The sequence below is a fragment of the Osmerus eperlanus genome, chromosome 23 (assembly GCF_963692335.1).
Source record: "Osmerus eperlanus chromosome 23, fOsmEpe2.1, whole genome shotgun sequence".
In the NCBI taxonomy this organism is placed as follows: domain Eukaryota; kingdom Metazoa; phylum Chordata; class Actinopteri; order Osmeriformes; family Osmeridae; genus Osmerus; species Osmerus eperlanus.
This window is the reverse complement of record NC_085040.1, coordinates 4847913-4869601: the sequence shown is the minus strand read 5'-3', so window position 1 is coordinate 4869601 and position 21689 is coordinate 4847913. Positions and strand designations below refer to the sequence as shown.

Below are 21689 nucleotides of genomic sequence, written 5' to 3'. Positions count from 1 at the left end.
CCTAATTGTTCTTTTTAAAGAACCAGATGGCAGCATTTGCCTAGTTTGAGGATGAGATGGGCTCATGCATGCTGCATACCAAACTGCCATCCCTCCCTCCACCCCTGTGTCTGGTGATGTCACATTAGCCCAGTAGTTTTTTTTAGCTAGCAAGGTTTAGACTAGAAGTCAAATACCTTTTATTTGGATTGGGTCACAATGGCCTGTGGTGGTCATTGACCCCCCTTTAGCTTTGCTCTGACGTAGCACTTAATTATTTAACAGAAACAAGAAAGTATGACTTAAATTATGGCGAAATTACTAAATAAGACTAGACCTTGTTTGTTGCAACCATTTTTGTTTGTGTATGAATGTATTTATGCCACGGGGGGGGGGGGTTTAAAATGTCAGTTTGGAGAAATGTGGCTTTGGTGAGGTCACTGGCCCTTATCTTACATAAAAAAACGGTCTCTGTTCTCTTAGTTCATTTATCTGCTTCTGTTTTTATTTTCTAATACCCTCTTCTTGCATTTCAAGGCAAATATGTTGAAATATGCATTCTCTCTTTCATGATCCTTGTAATAAATATCAAAATTAAAAGTCTACTGACTGATTATCAGGTATGCCACAGGAACATCATTACACTGACAAACCTATATGATACGCACAGGGGTGAGTCTGCCCTGAAAACAGTTGTTATTCTAAAATAAGAGGTCTGGCCTCAAATTGGTATAATCCCCTCACCAAAAACACAATTCCCCGACCGACGGCAAACATTGGACTCTTCTAATGCTAAGATGCCATTCAATCATGATTCAAAATATAATCTGAGGGGGCTGTGGTTGAGGCCTGGTAATATTCTTTCTGATCGAAAGTCTGAAAACCGCCAAAGGAAAGAGCCCACACAGCAGAATCCTTTGACATGTTTTTATTAACTCCACGTTGACATCAGTACAGGGACCACATTGTTTTTTGGACATTTCTCTCTTTTTTTTTCCGTAACATTTTTTCCCAAACTCGAGAACTAAATCCAAGGCTAACAAACATAGCTCAGGTGTTAGTTAACACATCTAGTTACCAATAGTCAAAAGCAAAACAAAAAATGCCCAAAGAGAAAAGGACTCCTGACACACCCCCTCCCTAAGATATAAAGATAAACAAAAAAAGCCACATGCTTCAAAGAGAAACTAGTTTTGAAATGTGCATGTAGATTTATATAGTATATTACTTTTTTTTTTTTGCAGTTTATTCTGAACATAGGTAGGTGCATTGCCTTTGTTGTAAAGGTTTAACTGAAAGGTGGAGCGCACCCATGAAAGCCTGACTGCAGGAACAAACCCTCTAGAGGGCCACACATGAGGTCATGGTGACTGGATGTTCCAGAAGCCTGGTGTCACAAGGGGCACTGTGGCTCACAGACTTTGTATACCTTCAACTGAGTGAGTGTGTGAGTGAAAACAAACACACAGTGTTGAGTGTAGGGGCTTAAGTTGACTTTGTACACCAGTAAAATGGTGGATTCCGTGTCCAGTCACAAGGTTTAACACAGACATGTACAAGGAAACCAGGCATTGTTGCTATACATCTGTGATTCTACTCTGACCACTGAAATACAACCTTGCCTCAATGTCACACTGTGGTTAGCATTCATGGGGAGGAATGTTCTATTATGTCATATTGCGGGGAAAACATTCAGCAGTTTGGAGACATTTGAATAGTAGTAGTTGTAGTAGTCAGTTCTGCATTGAGAGGCAATCTATGCATCATCGAGTTGATCGATCTTGTGTTAAAATGATCCTTCGATGATTGCTTGCTTGCTTTGGGCCTAGTAACATGGGTGATTCCAACAAGAGATGAAACAGTATGCAAATCTCACTTTTAGATGCTTCTATAGAAATCAGTTTCAAAACGACGTTGCAATTACAGTTGTAACAGTAGCCCTAGAATAGATGACCATGGTTTTATATTTAAACTCAAGACACCATTGAAGAAACCACAAATAGTAATAATCTTAAACATTAAAATGGGTTAGGAATATGTTACAGCCTATTTAAGGGGTAAGAATCTTGTTTCCAGCTTATGCAATGACATGCGCATCATGGCATCTAAAGAAGATACAAACAAACACCTTTTCCAGAACCTTCCTTCCTCTGTGTTCTCTGCTCTACTTCCAGCTACCTTCAGAATGAGAACAGTGTTTGACCTCAAATCCAGCTATTCCCCAAGAGGTCTTCCTCAAGACATAATGTTACATTATGAAGCGTTATAAAGCTCTTATGAAGCTTTAATGAAGCAAATGGGGAATCAAAGCGGCAATTCTATTAAGTAATAATCATAATAATAATACCAAGAATAGTAATAATAATAGTAATCATCGTAATTTACAGAGTTGTGAGACTTCAACATTGAGTTGGTATGAACAGATGTAACAAACAAGTAATGACTAATGTCAGGGTGAGGGGTTCCATTTATATATAAAAAGCAAGCTAACTTGTTCCCTACGGCAGGGTGAGTCTTACTGTATTTATATATACACATAAAACATCTTTGAATGAAAATCTAACAGGGTGAACTAGACCAAATTATCACAGCTGGTTCAGTGTTCTAATCCTCTTTTTTTAAATTAAATTTCAAAAACTAAATGTTCAGTGCATTGCAGAAACATACATACATAAGTGCCTTTTAAGGTGAACTGAAACAAAACTTAAGAGGCCAGGGATCAGAAACTCCAGAAGTATCCGTCAAAACGAACCTCTTTTTTCTCTCCATACAAATGCCTTAAAGAGTGAGCAGGAAAATGCTTGCCACAATTACACCAAAAACGTTACGTATTTTTATTTATTTTTTGCTTTTCAATATGTATTTTTGTACTTGCTTTCAGCGAAAGGTATGGTTAAAAGTACAGACTTTTGCTTTTGCGAGACAAACGCCCATCCTAACAGTCTATAGTCCACCTTCCTCCTTCTGGACACTACAAACCAGGTCATAGATTCAGTCTAGTTCACATTGACCCTGACTCGATCTTTACTGTGGCCGCGCCATCACAACAGGCATCTGGTCACTTTGTTACATCACTTCCTCCGCTAGCGAGGTGTTTCCTGTAGATGCAGCTGCGGTTATTCTTTGTAATGCTTGTAGTTAAGCCGCGCGGTTTACACTGAGTATTGAGTAGCTGGGAGATCATGTACCTACTGGCTGATTCTGTGCAGGAGGGAGGAGGGGGGAGGAGGGTTTGGTGTGAATGGGGTGAGGAGGATCAGGAGGAGAGGAGGGGGAAGGGAAGGGGAGGGCTTTCATATTAGGAAGTGTTGATGACGATGATGAAGGTGGTAATAAAGGAGATGATTGGCCAGGTCGATCATTCAGCTTTGCTACGCTTCCCAGCGCCAGGTAGTTTCTCTTGCAACCTGAAAGAACAGAGATCAATCATTTAGTACCGATTAAATATGTCTGGTAACACCTGACTACTAACCTTTGAAATTATGTGTGTTGATACGCACATGACCAACAGCATGTGCAATATTTTGAAAGTGCACTGAGTACACAGTTTGAGATCACTTACTTAGCAATTGTGGTGTTGACTTGAGTGCGTGCGAGATCAATGTACTGATCAATCTGAGTCTGAAGGAAAGAGAGAACGAAAGAGCGAGGGAGAGGAAGGGAGAGAGAGGGGGGGGGGGAGAGAGGGGGAGAGATAGAGGGGGAGAGAGGAGCAGAGGCAGAGTGAGCTTGTCTGGGTCAATAGCAGATCTGTTATGACTGAAATAGAACAATGTCATATTGTTACTCCAAGACTTGGGGTCATGACTGGTTCTGATTCTGATGACTTCAGTCAGTTGCCAGGCCAAAATCGTAGATACTGCAGGACATCTTTACATACCAATCTGCAAGCCACAGATAGGACTAAAAAAGTCTTCAGGTAGCCCCAACGCCAATAGAATTCCCAACTGTGACCTATTACTAAACACTGCAATGGCCTCATTACGAAACTTGGATTCATCAGTCACACGTAACATTTCAGGGTGAGTCAGGGCCGGATGGAGGCTGTGTCAGAGGAAGGATGCATCCATGTCCCCGCTGTGTCAGAGGAGAGACCCACCTTGTTCTTCTCGTAGACGGGGGGCACGCTGAAGAGGAGGATGTCCGCTGAAAGAGGAAGGTTGGAAAACGTCAGAAAAACATTCAGACGACATTGAGGATTCAGTTAGGAATCTTTTAAACACATTAGACATGATAGCCTTGGCTGTTAGTGACTCTCCCTCCCTCCCTCCCCCCCCGAGCCTAAATTCAATTCAGATCTTCCATCTTGCCAGCCCACTTAAATGACACAGCTACAGCTAGCCTTAACATGCATGACAAGCCTACAATACCCAGAGGCCTTTGACTGATTTAGCTTTTTATAGAATTTAGCAAAGTTGTAACAGGGAGTTTAAAGAAACAGGATACAATATAGAATGAAGAAGATGTTAAATATGGGCTATTGAGTTGCTTACATGTCACATGGGGGAGACCACATGAATCAATTATGGCGTGGTGCTTCTGACATAATTGGCCCCCCACACTATCCCCGCCTAGTGTCTCGTGCGGTTGTATCAAAACATTTCTAGGAAGGATGCGAACACGGATCCATCCAGCGAGCCACACCCCTTCAGGGCACCAGCCGTCTCTCCTGTGTGCCTCTCTGCCCTCGGTAGACTGACATGGGTGTGAACTGTTTACATGTAGCAAATACAGAAATCCAATCCAGAGGAAGGACCTGACTTCCTACTCGACACAACAGAGACTTCAAACACCTGATATGCACTGTGCGTTCTTATCATTGGGGATGTGTGATTTTTTTTTTTAAAGGGATTGCTGGCATCTTACCCAGGATAAGGATGGTGATTCCGTTGAAGACGGCTCCCACGTAGGTGAACAGCCACATCACGACAGCCAGCTGGGGAAGACGGACAAGACTGGGTCAGGGTCTAGTTAGAGCACGGGGTGCCCAGGGTCTCCTGGAGGGAGGAGGAGGGGCGTGCACGCAGAATCTAAAGCGTTTGGTATGTACACATCCTTCAGCTGAACAAGGATCCTTTCACCGTAAAACAAGCTCTCATCAAAAATGTTCTTAGGCGAGTTGTTAGCAGCACTACGATCAGCATCAAGTTCAATCACGTGATGCTGAGGTTTGTTAAATGCTCTATATGACTTGAGTCAGGAGTATATGGGGCTTAGTGGGGTGATGGGGGTGGGGAGGATGTTAGGGAGGATGTGATTTATATGAGGTCAGAAGAGCTTCTCTACAGAGATAGAGTGTTAGTGTCACTTGGCTGCTCCTGGGATCCACAGTCCTCTTGATCTCATTGGCTGGTGTGTCTGGTTAGCTCAGGCTATCATTAAGTGGTAGCCCCCCCTCTTTCTCCTCCCATTGCATCCTTCCTCCCCTCCCCATCGCCCATCCTCTCTCAGTAGAGAGCTGGCAAGATTCTGGGTCAGCAAGCTACGACGGCTGCTTGTGCTAATCCCAAGGTCTGTAGAACTTGTGTCCGCAGTGATGCAGACAAGCATGTCATCCCGTGATCGTTTTTCAGAGTCACATGATGCACATTCCAATAGATCCCGGCCAATCCACGGTGCATTATAAGGCTGCTTTAGATACTATACGACCCGGAGGTGACGAAAAGGCTTATTATGGCGCAGTGTCTGTGTGCGTGTCCATGAGAGAGATGTATAAAAAGAAGGCAAGGGAGGGGGGAGTAGAGGAGAGGGTAGACACAGGGAATGTATGAACAGGTGTTGGGTGGTGTTCGTGTGGGACTTCCTTGCAACTGTCCGCAAGGATATTTATGTTGTGTGCGTGCGTGCGTGCGCGCGCGTACCTTCAGGGAGTCCACGAGGTCCTCCACCAGGAAGAGGCGGCTCAACTGCTTCAGGCCTCGGTTGATGTAGCTCAGGCTCACGTCGACGTTCTTGCGGAAGGTCTCTGGGGGAATGCTTAAGTCCTTATCCATCAGGGACCTGAGGAGAGAGACCGAGCTACCCAGGGTGAACACATATCGAGCGAACCGCCTGCTAGTTGCTAACGCCAGGCACTAAAACGAACACTCTGGTTTCATTGGATTCCAATCTAAGCTTTCTGAGTGCCAATCACTAAAGCTGAAAGTCTATTTCAAATCTGGAAAAATTGGATACTCCCTCATTCGAACACTTATTCAAAATGTGACTTTTTCCTTTTTTCTTCTTTCATGTGTTTTTAGGCACAGATTCAGGTTCAGGGGGTCCTAAGTGTATGTGACTAGCCTGGTCTGTGTGCTGGAACAAGACCCTCCGGCTCTGGTTCAACCATAAAGGTTGTTCTATTAATAAAACTAATACAAGGAGATTCACTGAGGCATGGGGGGGGGGTTGTGTCAGGCCCTAACATGACAGAAGGGGCCAGGGAGGTGAAGGTGGGCGAACGAGCAAGTATTTGCTTCTTACTTGAAGGGGTGTCCATCACCGGACTTCTGGACGGCCTGGACGACGGACTTGTAGATGCGGAAGGTGATGGTGACGCAGAGCAGGGCCAGCAGCAGGTAGGACACCACGCTGATGACGCTGAACGCAGCCAGGGACAGCAGCAGCAGCATGGACAGGCCAAACACCACGCCCGACTTCTTGGGGTCTCGCCAGTGCACCAGATCCTTCACTGTGAGGGGGGGAGGGGAGGAGGAAGAGAGACAGGCGAGGGAGGGATGGAGGGAGGGAGAGGTGTGTGTGGCGGAAGGATGAGGAGAGACAGATTGTGTGTGTGTGTGTGTGTGTGCGCAAAGTGAAGTAAAGAATTTGGGAGAGAGAAAAGGTAGGAAGAAATCACCTTAATCATTGAAATGACCACAAACATTCAGATTAATCAGAAAATCATGGACTGTAAATAATAACTGATGCATCACGCAGTGTCCCCCTCTGGCTTCTTACGGCTCAGAATAGCTTTTGCATGTTGGTGTCTATATGGACCCACACATGCATAACTGATACTCTCTATCTTGTATGATTACGTAATGCCGTGCTCTTTAAATGGCCTATCCTCCTGTACTGCATGTAAAAAGCATTCAATGCATTTAAAAGAATATATCTTCTGTATTTGCTCCCCGTGTCCGGGGGGCTGAGGATTGTGGCTTGCAGATGGAATACAGGAGCACGGCTCATAACCCACAACTGGCAACTGTTTTTTCCCCTTTTCCCTTGCTTTAAAAAAATGTTTTCTTTACGGGGCTTTTCAACGTTTTGGAGAGTAAAGTGGCAGCCTGGGCAGCTGACCAAGAAATGTGCTTACAGATTGAAACAGAAACACCCACCTTCCCCTCTCTCTCCCCTTCTCCCTCCTTTCTCTTCTGCCCAAAACATTCAACCCTTGTGATACCACACAAACGCACAGAAAAACATGAACATACAAACTACAACACACACACACACACACACACAGGCCTGGGTACAAAGAACATGAGCAAACATTTTAAGAGTCAGGCCGAGTCTAGCTGTAGGGGTGGGAGGTGCCTGGCAGTGTTGGCTCGCCCACCATTACCCAACTACTATGTGACTCACGCTCAGATACACAGAGCACGGGCCAGAGGAGCCAGAGGAGGCCTCGCTCGCACGCCGAATCTTCTGGACAGAAACACACAGGAGATCCAGTATGACACAGACCGCAGGCGAGTTCTGTCAAAATAGGGCAGCTAGGACTCCCTTCACCATATGCTAGCAGCTTGTAGACAGCTGCTCTGAGGCCAAGCCATACAGACCAGTAGTAGGAATGTATCTATTCCTAATGTGTGTATACTGTAAAAGTATTCATCTTTATGAGACCATGAAGTATAGATGAAGAACATTTAAAAAATCATTATTATCCATCCTGTTAAAGCAGTAAGTAATAGGGTATGTTTGTTTGACATGACTGTATTGTCGGAGCTTAATTAGGAAACCATTAGGGAAACATTGACTACTCACATACAGAAATATTTCTACTGTAGAGACAGCAGATAAAGGCTTTGAATAATGTTAAACTATTGATTATTCACCAGTTTAATTTTTCACTGCTTTTTTTGTTACTTTAATTTTAGAAAACATTACTGAAACCAGCAGTCTACAGCTAAGCAGGCAGCCAATAAAGCCTACTGCTAAAATAGGGTTGAAAAACATGTTTAAAAAGCATTCCTCTTGACAGACAGTTCAGCAGCACTAGCAACTGTGGTCGGAGAGAGAGTGCTCCATTGTTCCTGATGCTACATGCTGAGGCGACTATGACAGCATGAACGGGGTTTTCACACCCAACACTGCAGGGGTCTGTGTCCCTCCCAGAATGCTTTGCTGGTACCCACAGGGAGGAGGTTCTCCATTATTGCTCCCTCCCTCCCCTCTCTCCCGAGCTGCATTACAGGCCCTAGATCTAGCTGTGGCGGGTCCCAGTGGTAGAGGAGCCGCAGTGGCCTGCTTTCTACCTCGCTGTGCAGTGAGCAGCTCTTAAAGGTACAAGCACCGCTCGCTCTAACAAAGTGTATGCATGTGTATGCCTCTGTGTGTGTATGTGTATATGCCTGAATGTGTAAGTGTGGACCCTAATCTATTTGTGTGTGAACCTATTTCGGCATAGCTTTTCTGTTTATTTATTTTTTACTTCAGCAAAAGATTAACCCTCATACAGCTTCATTAGCAGAGTCAATTGCCATTGTGATTTGTAAACATAGACATGGCTGGATAAGTCCCGTTTTAGTATTCACATGATCCGCTACTAACCCCAGCCTTCCTCCTCAAGTCAACACACACACACACACACACACACACACATACATAGAAGATTAACATAAGTCTTTCACAACAAATGGGACTGCCTGATTTGAACTAATCTTTAAAGGCCCGGCAGTCAAGTGTAGGATTTCTAACTAACAAGATGCATTGAAAGCCTTCTCTGCCGGCAAATGATTCTGTATCAGGAGGACCATTGTTTCACCATTAGGTGTGATCCTGATCATCTTTGTCTTGGCTCCTTAGAGCAGAAACGAGTACTACAGCAAGTTAACAATTGAGATCAGTCATCTCAAACATTTAGCCTACACCCTCTTAAATAAACTCACCTAGCCAGGCATAACCCGCCCAATAACCTAGTGAGTTTTGAAGCAGCAGTGGAGAGAACGACTAAAACAGCACAGAGGGTTCACATCTGAAGACAATCATTTAAGACTGTCAGGTTTAAACTCAAAACAGGGCAAATCAAAAGAAAAAAAATGCATTTACACAAGAAGATTGCTAAACACATACATGACACATTCAGCATTTCTATGAGCACTAGTCTGTAGGTCTGCTTTCGACAGAGCCTCTTTCAGCAGAATTGGGGTTCTTTTTGAATTGCTTCATTGTCAGTCCCTCCATGATTTCTCAAGAACACTTTCACCTAGTTTCTGGTTGCCTGAGCTACAACCTACAGCTCCATACCCTGCCCAGGGTAGGTTATAGCATGTGCACGAGCGCCTATGACAGCCAACAGACCTTACTCTGTCTGCATACCAGCCAGTGTGTGCACAGCTTGGGTTTCATGTTAGCATGGGCAGGGTGGGAAACGTGTGCTGGTTAGAGGGCTTCCACTGAGGGTGCAGTGAGAATTACCCTGGCTGGGGATAGTTCTACAAATTAGCATTTTTAGCCCCCCCCATAAAAGTATAAACTGTGAGCTGAATGGCTAAATGTCACATTCATTGTAACATATGTTGTAACCTCAGCAACTGTGACACAAAAGTAAAAGCTGAAACTTTTGCTAGATAAGATGACTATCATAATTTTTATTTGTATTCAAGGCAGATACTTTTTCTGCGGGAGGGAGAGATGAGTTTGGACTCGATGAGGGTCAAGGGGACAAGACTTTGTGACATCTAGCTAATTAGGTGATGCTGACTGTCTCAGAGCCCATATACTGGCACACAAAATATGAGAGGAGGCCTAGTGGATCAAAGATATCACATCCTTTTTGCATAATTGTGCATCATGCTCTTGTAATGTGTAATCCCACATGCATTAGTTGTTAATGATTGGCCATCGTGAAAGGTTAAGTAAATCCCCTTTAATGACCGTCATCTTTCTGGAACGAACGACTCCTGTAAGTGCAGTGTGCTGTGGAAAGTTGCATCGAAGCAGAAACCCAACACTGGGGATCGACTGTTCAGCCTGACTTCCAGGGCCATGGCAAGCAGACACCCTGACGCCATGTTTATAAACCCCACCACGACCCACCTCCATCCATCCACTGCTAAGCTTTTAAGGACATAGGGCAGGATTGGATCTTAATATTACACAGACAAGGATATCTCTTTAGACTATATACAGCTTGCATGGTCACACAACCTTTGTGAGTTCTCACAATGGCTGCAGAATGAAACCTTCCATCGAGCCTTTAGTAAAATGTGAAAACAATGTTAGTCAGGCCAACTAACAACCATACCATTTATGAATGACAATTTGCACAGCAAAAAGGTAATAATGTCATCATAATACAGGGTTATCAAGATTCTTCAACACGTGCAAGGTGTTAGGTTTGGTTTCCACCTAGAACAGAACTACAGTTGTGAGAGAAAAGGATTAAGTGAGAGGAGGGTGGGGTCTTTGTACAGTGCTTGTGTGAAAGGTTTGCAGGCATAAAGCCCAGAGGGAAAACGTGTTACCTGACAAGTGGGTTAGTATTGCTGTCAAGACATGCTCGGCAAGATGGTAGGCCTCGGCCACCCATTGGTCGATGGCCTCTACCTCTTTTGAATACGAGCTGCTGTCAGAAGCAGGCTTGGTTTGAGGAGACGAAGGGATAGGATTTGAGGTGAAGGAAGACTGGGATTTGCCCAGGTTGGAGGCTGATGAGGCCTTTACATGGGACTGGAGATCTTCCTCTTCCTTCTGACTGCTCCCCAGATCTTTGAGGGCACTGATAGTGAGTCGTTCCTGCTCCAGATCCATCACCATAGTAGGAGGATTTTGGGAAGCGCCTGTCTTGGGAAGTTCATGCTTGGTTGTGAGACCCTGACTGAGGTCTTCTGGTTCCTCATCCTGTTGTGACTTCAGGCACTCCCTCATAAACTCCACAAAGCTGTCTGTGGCGGCAGAGACAGAGCATTCAGGCTCTATGCTTTCTGGGTCACTTGTCGTGTCGGGTGAACGGTGATCCACTTTAGTGTCCTTTTGGGCCTTTGCAACCACTTTGTGTGGAAGGATGGTTTCACTGTTGACCATGTCTTCAGGAACAACGTTATCCTTTTTTTTCAGATCTGTCACTGGTTCCTTGACACTGCTTTGCGGTTCACTCTGGAAAGTCGAATAGGGATCTTTGGGAAACTCCATATGAGATGGTTGAGCACCCACTGGGTGGACAAAGGACTCTTGTGTAGTCATTGAGGTGATTTCTTCCATATCTGTCAACTCTGTTGTAGCACTGTTCAATGGGAGCAGAGTTTCGATATGAATCTGAGATGTTGGGTCTGAGGGCTTAGTAACAGTGTCATAGTCAAAATCTTTCAACTTGTCATCATAGTCATCAAAGCCCGGTGGTGCATCATAATCGTCAAATGATTGTCTATCATATCTAGCTGTCATGTCGTCCTGCATGAAGGTGGATCTCAAAGGTGCAACAGTTTCCATGTATTCTTGTTTTATATCGCCGCTTGGCTTCTCATCCATCTTTGAAGTGGTGCTTTGTGGAAGATCCCGAGCAACAACTTTAGCCAAGTCAGACTGACCCAAGACTTCTGGTGCATCATCTGACCACTCATCATCATTGTCTGGAAAGTCAACGTCTACCGTTTTTATGGACGGTTTCGCAGTGAAAGTGGAAGAAGTTTCATCGGCCTCCTTAGAGGTCTGTGTTTTGTCAGGTTGTGTTTGTGAGACATCAGAACTTGGGCCCTTTGAGACAGCCGCATGCTGTAAATCATCGATAGCTGACTGTCTTTCAGCCTGATCAGAACCTGGTTTGAGGACCTTGTGTTGAGGTGAGTACTCGGGATCCGAGTCAACGGGAGAGGATGGAGGAGAATAACCTCCCATAAATTCTGACTCTAAGGGTGGGATTTTGGATGGTTCCATTTTGGTCACCTTGGGTTGAGGTTCAGCGGGTGTGGGTGCCTCTTTGACTGGGTCTTTAACTACTTCGTAACTTTCATCCTCTTCCTCCTCAATCTCCATCTCCATCTCTTCATCACTGTAATTTGGCTCTTCTGTCTCAATAACATTAATAGTGGGAACTTGCATTGGCTGTTTATCCTGTTTCACTGGTTGGGACTCCTCGGTGGAGAGGGATGAAGAAGAGGGGGCTGAAGGTGCAGGGGTCGGAAGGTTTGATGGAGATGGGGCAGGGATAGAAGGGGCAGGGACGGAAGCTGCATCCTCAATGACGGTGTCATCAGACTCTCCTGAACTGTCCACTTCTGCCACTTCCAGAGGCTCCATGTCACCACCGCACAGAGTCTTCTTGGTCTCAGAGACCTTCTGCTTTGGGTCAGAGGCAGTGGGGGGGGAGGGAGGTGGAGATGGGGAGTGAAAACCGACCGGTGGAGCAGGTGAAGGGGTAGGCTCAGAGTCTGGTTCAGTTAGAGGAGTGTGGATGTCCGGTTTCTTCTGTTTGTCACACATGTATGCAGTTGGTAAAAAGCTCATGTCAAATTCAGCCTCCTCTTCAACGCTGGGCTGCTTGGCCGAATCCTGATCTTTCAGTTTGGGTGGTTCAACAGGAGAGTCCATGAAGGCATCAGGGACACCAGCAAAAGCTGCTGGTACATCTGGTATGACTACATTTGCCCCCTTTATCTCATGCGACTTACTGGTCTTCCCTGAGACAAGAGAACATTTGCGTGAGTCTACAGCATCGTCAAAGTCAGGAACGGGGGGTAAATGGGCCCTCATCCATTCAGCCGTATCTTCAAACTCACTGCCCTGTCGTGCATCTCCCAGGACCTCAAACGGGGATTCTGGAGACTCTTGATCAGTGGAACCCACTTTCTTCTGGAAGACCGGAGGGGCCTCTGCGGGCGCCTCAGTCGGAGACTTCTCGTAATGCCGCTCTTTGAAATGAAGCTGCGCGCCGTCGCTTCGGTTCTCGGGCTCGCTCTTCTTCGCAGCGAGGGCTTCCAGGGCCTTGATTCTTTCAGACACCGGGGATGTCTTGATTGGCGAGTCCGGTTGTCCGTCGGGCGGCCCCGATCCCTCGCTCCCATAGTTACCAGGAGAGAATGAGCCTGGTTGAGAGGGGAAACGGAGGGAAGTGGCCACACCTTCCGAGGGCTTGTCGGAGCCCAGGACGACCCTTTTGTCTGCATTTAGCCGTGCGGGGAGTAAAAGAGGGGGAAGGAGGCGAGGGAATAAAGAAATCACAAAAACACTCAACTCCCATGCACGTCCAGTATTATTCAGCAGAGGCCAGAGAGTCGCAGCCCAAGCACTCATGCACTGCGTGGGACGGTCATATTGCTTTGATGGATGGTGGTGTCGACGTCTGCATGCTGCTCTTAACTAACCAGGAATTGTTGCCATTGAGAAGACCACTCAATGAGGCAACAAAGACAATGGCTTGAATGGTCTAAATGAAGCAGCGGCAACAAACAAAATTGTATGAAACCATGTAAATCACAGTAGACCAGTGCACTAGGTGACATGTCAGTCATAATCTATAGTTTAAATAATACATTGTCAGAGAACTAAAAATAGAATGCAGTATAACATTCAGTTGTTAACCTAAGGACACTTTGGCATTAGCACATCTACAGAATAATTTCCAACCCCAAACATGAAAGGGTTAATACTTTCTATCCTTTATAAGAACTAAAAAGAGCAACATCAATGAGTTCTTTAGGAGGTCTCACTTCACTTCACTCAACACCGAGTACAGAAGGGATCAGAAATATTAAAGTAGTGCAATAAGACGCAGAGTTAGAACTAAATTACGTAGATTCTTTTGATGTTATCATTTCATATCATATGATTTGATCACAATCTCAAAAGCATCAAAGCCAATCTTATTAATTCCGTAATTTATTAACAATTCAGTTAACCACAGTATCATCTAATGCACTGGAATGAGTCATTCCTCAAATAAAAACACTGCACTACCTAAAGATAAGAATTTAATTTAATTCAGAATTTGAACGTGACTGTACAGGACTCCTCGCCCTCAGATGCCAGTTTGAAAAGGAAGACCTGACAATTTCCGTTAATTAACTAACCAACTTAACAAGAAGATGCGAGCGAGCAGTAGAGTTTCTAAAAGACTCAGATAATAAAACTAACATAACAGGAAGGGAAATCCAGACCATGCCCCCTGCTCTTTAGTCTCTAACTAATAAATCCCACTGTACTGTCAATCACATCACAAAGCAAGCAAACCCAACGCTATTTCCTCATGCCGCTGCTGAGGTGATATTGGAATATGTCTGGTAACTATTAGCCAGCATACCTAGCGCCATGGCACTGTGCCCTGTACATCCGAGTGGCTTAGTCCACAATATGTTCCAAGCAACTGCTCCAGTAATCACAGGATCCTTTGCAGTCAAAATGTCCCCCAGTAATTTCCAAAACCGGGTGTTAAGAGAATACTATGGAGAATTGGCAGATATATCATGCCTCATCTCTGCAAGTCAATGCCCCCAGCAACTTGAGACCAGGGTTTAACCCCTGGTTTGAGCTAAAAGTCCATCAGCGGGGTCAAACGTGCAGCTGTTGCTTCTCTGTCCAAAATATATCTGAAGGTCAACTACTCCTTCTGCACAATAGGCCTTTTTTTCCACCACATAAGGCTACATTTGTGACACATCGTTGGCGTTGCATTGGACATTTCCAATGTTACTGTTCGTATGATAACATCTGACGGCTTGCACAAACACTTTTTCATAACTTTGTTGATGTGAAGGGGAGTCCCAGTGCTCTCCCTGTGGTCATCCTGACCCTCCAGCTACTCTGGCAAAGCCCACAGGACAGTTGTTTGCCAGAGATCAGCGGCTGACTAGAGCCCTTTGTCTTTGTCTGGACCCCTCCTATCCAGCTATTATGCATTGTTCAAAGTAGGCCACACGAACGGACTTTCAATCCAGCCAAAAGCAATGTAATATCTTGGCTCTACGCTAGTAAACAAATTCCAACCCAACAAAGCCACTGTGAACACGTATCACAGAGCGCTGAAGCATACACTTCCTGATTGGAACCTTTAAGAACTGGACCCGAACAACTGGTAAACCCTTCAATGTGTCGTACTGCAAGTCATCAAACAACCGTGTTTTAACGGTAGTTAATTGCCTCACTGCAGAATACTTCCACATCTGACTCTTATGTAAACTTCTCTCCGCAGTAATTGTAGTTGAGTAAGAGTGCTGAAGTGCGTGGGCTTCAAAAAGGGACACTTTCATTTATGAATCCCCTATCCAAAAAGACAACCCCAGAGCCTATGCCAAAATGTCATTTCAAGGCAACTAACAAGACACAAAAGAAGGATATCTTTAGGAGGAAAAGTACTGAAGGAACCAGTTAATTTAATTATTCTTAATCAAATTGTTCTTGATAAGATACAGCCTTCTAAGACAATGTTCATTGCCCACAAAATTCTCAGAAAGGAAAATAAATGTATGTCCCATACTGCGCAACAGCAGGAGATAGCACTTCTAGTATTACTCGAGTATTGAATCCAGAGGAACAATCTTTATAGATGACAAACGCCTTAAGTCACAGGAGTCACATCAACTTCCGCCAGGAATAGTTAAGTCAATTAGTAGTTGAGGGATTGGGACCAAGGCCTCTGTGATTGGCTCACGGTCTCAAAGAGAGTGTGTAACTAGTACCTCTCATAGGTACAGTCAACGTATAAATGTCCAGCTAAAAATGTAGGTCTGCACACAATGTTTTTATCATTAATGCTACCATCAGGAATGGTGCTGTAAAAAAAATATATACAATGGTTGAAAATAAACAATAATGAAAATAAAACCTATTTTTCTGCTCCAGGGGTGACTTGCATGCATTAAGCCTAAAAAGCCATTAGCAAAGGGTGTGGAGCACAAGGCAAGGCGAGCAGCCAGCGGAGTCCATGGTTCGGACCCCTGGAGCAGTGGTAGATGATCCCTCCCAGTGCCGCTCCTCCTGGGGGTCTGGATGTTACCAGGCTGGGGGGCTTCCAGAGATACAGGGGTTGAGGGGAGGTGACTTGCTTGGGGGCATCTATCGAAGGACAGTGCCCCCTGGGACACCAACCTGATCCATTTTTAGGTTCCTACTCTCGCACACACAAAGTGAACTTGAACTTCTCTTCGGCTTTCTTAAAATAAAGTGGCAATCTTGGGATTATCTTAGACCTACAGTGAGTGCTGCTGACCTAAATAGTGCTCGCTAGCAGGCAGCAAAGACTGAAATGGATCAGATTGCTGTCATCTGTAGGGACTTGGGGTTTTGTGACTTTAATTTGTAGGTCTTGTCAAGATTCTCAAGAGCAGGGAGGAGAGGGTTAGAGAAGACGGAGAGAGTCTGATGAATAATCAGGCTCATTCGGACCATGCATGTTAATGTGCTTCTTTTTTAGGGGTTATGCTCAGTGATGGAGGCTCGGCCAGTAAACAGCTCTTCATGCATCTGATACCTAAATACCCTATCTGGAAAGAGGGATAAAGCTAGCTAGTGCCAACACCAGACAGACTCATCAATACAAATATAATTTAAAATGGCCCATCACATTAATTGTGTGAATTTCCTGCCACAAGGGATTCTGGGATATCAGAGAATTATTGGGAACAGGAAAAAGGATGATCCCAAGCTCTTCCCTTGATGCATTCAGGCTTTGTTTGGCCTTTCATCTGTGAACCACTTGGTAAGCAAAGTCTTATTTGCCAGTTGGCGATTTAAGAATTTGAGAGTCAGACACTGTTGAAAGAGGGAGGAGCTATACTGGCCTGCTAAGTTACAATTAGTGCTGCAATGGGTAAGCATTTAAAATCAGATGGGTTTTCTCGGGGGAGGGGTGGAGAGAGACGGTTGGTTGAGAACTGCATCGGGTTGGTGTGTCTGGGGAAAGGGGACTGGGTATGATTGCGGGCAAAGGTTGTTTGATTTTGTTGTGGCCCCATTGGCACTTGTTTGGTACAGTCTCTAGAGTAGGGCACTAGAAAGAGGGATGGAGAGAGCATTACTGCGGCAGGCGAGCAGGAAGGAAGGAAAGAGGTAGAGAAGCAAGGGGAGGGATGAGGAGAGCAGAGGACAGAGCAGGCGAGCAGCGTAAGAGAACCATCCACTTGCCTTGAGGAGACTGAATGAGAGATACAGGCGAAGAGGAAAGAAAGGAATCTGAAAAAATAAAAAGGACAGAAGAATGAACATCCTGCAATGGCAGCAGGTAACTCCGTTCCCCATAACAACCCGCTCTCCCGCCCCCTCCCCCCCTTCTATGCATTAACCAAAGAGGTCCTATGCATTAACTAAAGAAGTGCTTTCTGACATCCAACCTTATCCACTCTATAGACGCTACACTTTACAAAACTATCCGAAGCTACTGTGCAAGCACTACTGTAAAGACAAATCCTTTATGTCCATGCAAGTCTGAGATTCTATTATTTTACTCCAATTAACTTAAACATCAGTCCATGCACTTATTGTTTCCTATGCAAGCAAAGTAGAAGACAGACAGAAAGGAATAGACAGATAACAAGACTACATTCAAACTATAGACAAACAGCACTGTATGTACAGTTACCACAAAGAGTAGCATAGTTTCCAATAACACTGTAAGACTAAGTATCCATTTTATACTTAAGTCTTTAATGTTTCTCACAATTACTAAAGATGCCATCCAGACACCCACATCGCGCTCACTGGATGGGAATTATGTAACCTTAACAAGTGAACACATTTTCTTCCTCACTTCTGAACCTCACGTGATCTTCCTGAATACAATATCAGCCTTTGTCGAGCATGAACAGTCTCCATGAATATTGAAGTAGGGCTGAGGTACACATGTTTGCTTTGCCTTCTGGCACGCCTCACGGTTGAACATTTACCACATGCAGACATCCAAGGAACTTATGAGCAATGTGAGTGATGTCCACTCCTTAAGCAGGTTGATCAAGAATCGCTGTCGCTGTGAATGAATCACAGCCAGACACAGGCAGGTTGGGCTGGCTGTTGGCACCGCTTGAGAAACGCCCGCCTCGCTTTGCAGCATTCCAATTCTCAGACTCGCCCAGAAGCGCACTCTCACTACGACACGCCTTCAGATTTTCCCACAACCGAAGCACCAATACACTCACCCTTTTGTTGACATCTGCTCATCCACAGAAACATCCTTGAAATTGCACTTGGTGTCTACTATGCAATGCAAACTAGTACAATTGTATATGTTACAGATGTGCCAGGGACTGTCTATCTAGCTTTATACATCCACCATTGTGCAAGAGCAAATGGTGCTGAAAATGCCTCTCGTGAGGAAGATGGTGACTCTGTGACAAGGGTTAAACATGCCATCATCCCAATTAATGTTTTCAACACCGCAGGTCTTCCGTGTCAAAACTATCAGGCGGGTGGACTGGAAGTGAAGACACTTTGCCACCGTGTCGCCTCCTGCACTTCTAGCACTGCTTGGCATGTCTGTGGGGCTGGAGGTCACTGGAGGAGGGGTGGGGGAGGCTGGAGGTAGCTGGGGGGTTGACACATGGAATTCCAGTCACGCCAGCCATTTCTGTCCTATCCCTGGGAGCGACGAGACATGACACCTGAACCCCCGAACTGGTTTGCTGCCTCAGCCCAAATGAGCGACCTTACAGTTTATAGTCAGCTCCCGAGCCTGCCAGAGAGAGAGAAACGAGAGGCACAGAGAGAGGGAGAGAAACGAGAGGCACAGCAAGAGGGCGAGGGAGCCAAAAGAACCTCATGTTCTCTCCAGACTCTAGGCCGAGGTAGGGCAGGATCTACAAGCTCACAGCTCTATACTGTCTACATAATTCCCTTGCCTCTGACAGTTGCTACTGGATCTGTGGAGGACGTTACTGCTGTAAATCTATGACCGAGAGAATATCACTTTCATGTTCACAAAAAAACAATGACACGTGATAAGATCATTTGTCTTGTGTTTGGCATGTAGCAAATGTAACCTTAACCAGCGATTGTCCTTGTCAAATTTAGCATAGGCCTAGACTTTATGGGGCGGCGTTTGACATTGACTATAAACTGAAAATAGGTGGACATTCAGATCAAATGTCTATAGACTGTGAAACCTGAGAAGCATTGCAGCAGAGCATTTAGCTTTGCCAACATTTGTCGATACAAATTTAATTAGCCATGCTGATTAACAATGTGCCTACAGAAGCCATCTATCTACTTTGGGCTTTACCGTCAGTGGTTTGGCCTAATAGGAAAACTATAAATAGACAGTTGGGCAGAAGTGAGGAGAGAGGAAATACTCGTTTTACAACATTAAATCAAACACTTACAGGTTTGACACCTTAAACCATATGCATAGCATATTTGTAAAAAGCGCTGTGTATTACAAACTCTTTCAGGGGGATATTGTAATAAAGTAATTGATGGAAAAAATATTCACAATAATCATATGCCATGTTTCAGGAAGCTGTTGAGATCTCTTGGATTCATTTTGAAATGTCACTTCCTTGGTGACAAGTGTGGCTCTTCAGCATGCCATGGAAGCATGCTGGGTTCTTTCAGTGCAGAAGAACATAGGAGAGACTCGCCAGACCATCTTCGATGACTGGTATGGCAGATGATGTGGCACAAACTAAAGAACACAATACAATGACTTAACACATAATTTCTGCCTTCACCTGTTCTCACGATGACAAGGGAAGGTATTGGACTTCTTGTACCCATGTTCTAACTGACCTGCTAGGCTATCCCTAGCCTGTGATATGAAATTATACTACTGACACTGGCAGTGACGCAGTGAATCATTACAGGACTACTGGCAGGTTGGTCAGCAGATACCATTTTAGAGGAGATAAAGAAAAAGTCTGAGAGGACATTTATGGAGGCTACCATAATAGGTTTAACATTTACAATGGGTGAATATCTGAAAAAACTGTTCTAATTTTATTTTTCTTAGTTGGTTTTAAAATGCTATTTTCATACAAAATTGCCATGACACCAATCAATTAACAACTGGTTTACGTGGGAGTAAGCTATGAACTGAAACAAGGTTGCTGTCAGACATTGGTTACAGTGACAATAGTGTAGGCCTATCCTCGAATAAAACGGACCAAGGTACGTTTAGAATTCATTTTATTAATCTCCTTAAAATAAATTCAAGTGTTAGGAAAACAATTTAAAACGGCAAATTATTGTAGCAAAAAGGATCGAATTGAAATGCTGGGACATGCTCTGTAATCCATTTCCATGGCTTTGTTTACCATTTGGTAAAACGATACACCGACACAAAAAAGCAACGCGCCTTTAAGAGATCCTCCCTTTGCCCGTTGCCGAGTAACAATGCATCTGCAGTGCAGATCACAGTCGCCGCAACATGTAGCTTTCTGAATTGATCGAGGTCCTATGAGGGAATAATTATTGTCACCATATTCCGTTCGCATTTCTGTTTTAAAAGATGTAAGCTAGAGCTATGAAAGCAAACTTAAAGAATTCACAGAACATCATCATCTTGAGGTTATGGTACGGGGGTGGGATTTTTCTAGGCCGTAGCCTAATATAGACTAGGGTTAACTGTTTACCATGGGTATAGCACATACTCTCTGCACAGACAATTGTGTGTCGGATTATCTGTGTGGTTTTAATTATTTTTCACTAGCAACTTTTACCCTATTAAATTCAAGGCACCAATGTATGCTCACGTGTAGGCACTTCTGTTTGTCTGTATATTCAATTCTAGACTAATTACCATGGCATCAATTTATCACCAAGAAATGGCAAGTCAACTAGCACTACTGCCTAAGACTTGGCATGGCTCGTTGATAATGACAGGACTAACTTCTGCATGACAACCACAATCCTGAAAAGGCAATAATCAACTGACACAGAGGGGTTCAGGAAGTTTCAGGAAGATCTTTAAAACGAAACAAAGACATATAGTCTACAAAATATTCTCTTGATGTTTGGCACACAGGAGGTGCCATTTTCATGCTACTCAGGCCATCGTTATCAGTAATAAATATTCACAGAAACATTTAGTCATTTAGCATTTTTTTAAAACAGGCTGACTGACTGAATTCGCAGACAGTTTTTCTTACCAGATAGTTTTGAATCTTTGGTAGCAGAGTTCTGGCCATCCGCAAACCCCTGCGACGACGATATCTGGGCGGACTGCATTGGATCCATTTTTCAATAAATGATATAGCTGCACAAAACTTGAATGTATGCTGCTTATCGGCTGTTGTCCTTTTAAATTGGTTATTCGGCCGACTATCCTTGTATTCCCCAAGAGTGGGACGTTGTGGCACCGAGCTACACCTTCACGCACACGTCCAAGAACTGAATCGCTGTAGATGTGAGCAGGGGGACAGACCAGTAGGAAATATTGCTATATCAGGATGAGAGGTTGACGTTCGCCCTTAAAGGGATATCTGTCTATTATCTATAGGCTTACATGCAAACCATTTACCGTTGTTTTCAAATATACAAGCTAGCGTAGCCTATAGTTTGAAACGGACAGATTTATGTTTAACACAGAGCTTATTTTGGATTGGATTTACTGAGATATACTTTTACTTACAAGGACAGTCATAATTTTT

The 21689-nt window shown here is 44.4% G+C and overlaps 1 protein-coding gene across 4 annotated transcripts; it reads right to left on the bottom strand.

Annotated features, from left to right (window-relative positions):
• Positions 1–892: 892 nt before the first annotated feature.
• rtn3 (reticulon 3) lies at positions 893–21467 on the bottom strand. Of its 4 annotated transcripts, none has more exons than XM_062449722.1 (9): positions 21189–21467; positions 17239–17286; positions 10650–13280; positions 6442–6649; positions 5841–5979; positions 4846–4915; positions 4079–4125; positions 3542–3600; positions 893–3386 (listed from the first exon to the last, which is right to left on the bottom strand). In XM_062449722.1, the coding sequence occupies exons 1-9, from the start codon at positions 21274–21276 to the stop codon at positions 3338–3340; spliced, it is 3339 nt and encodes a 1112-aa protein (XP_062305706.1). In that variant the 5' UTR covers positions 21277–21467; the 3' UTR covers positions 893–3337. The 4 variants fall into 4 exon arrangements, with proteins under 4 accessions (XP_062305706.1, XP_062305705.1, XP_062305707.1 ...); XM_062449721.1 differs by having other exon boundaries at positions 5841–5997; positions 21189–21463; XM_062449723.1 differs by lacking the exon at positions 10650–13280 and having other exon boundaries at positions 21189–21453.
• Positions 21468–21689: the final 222 nt, after the last annotated feature.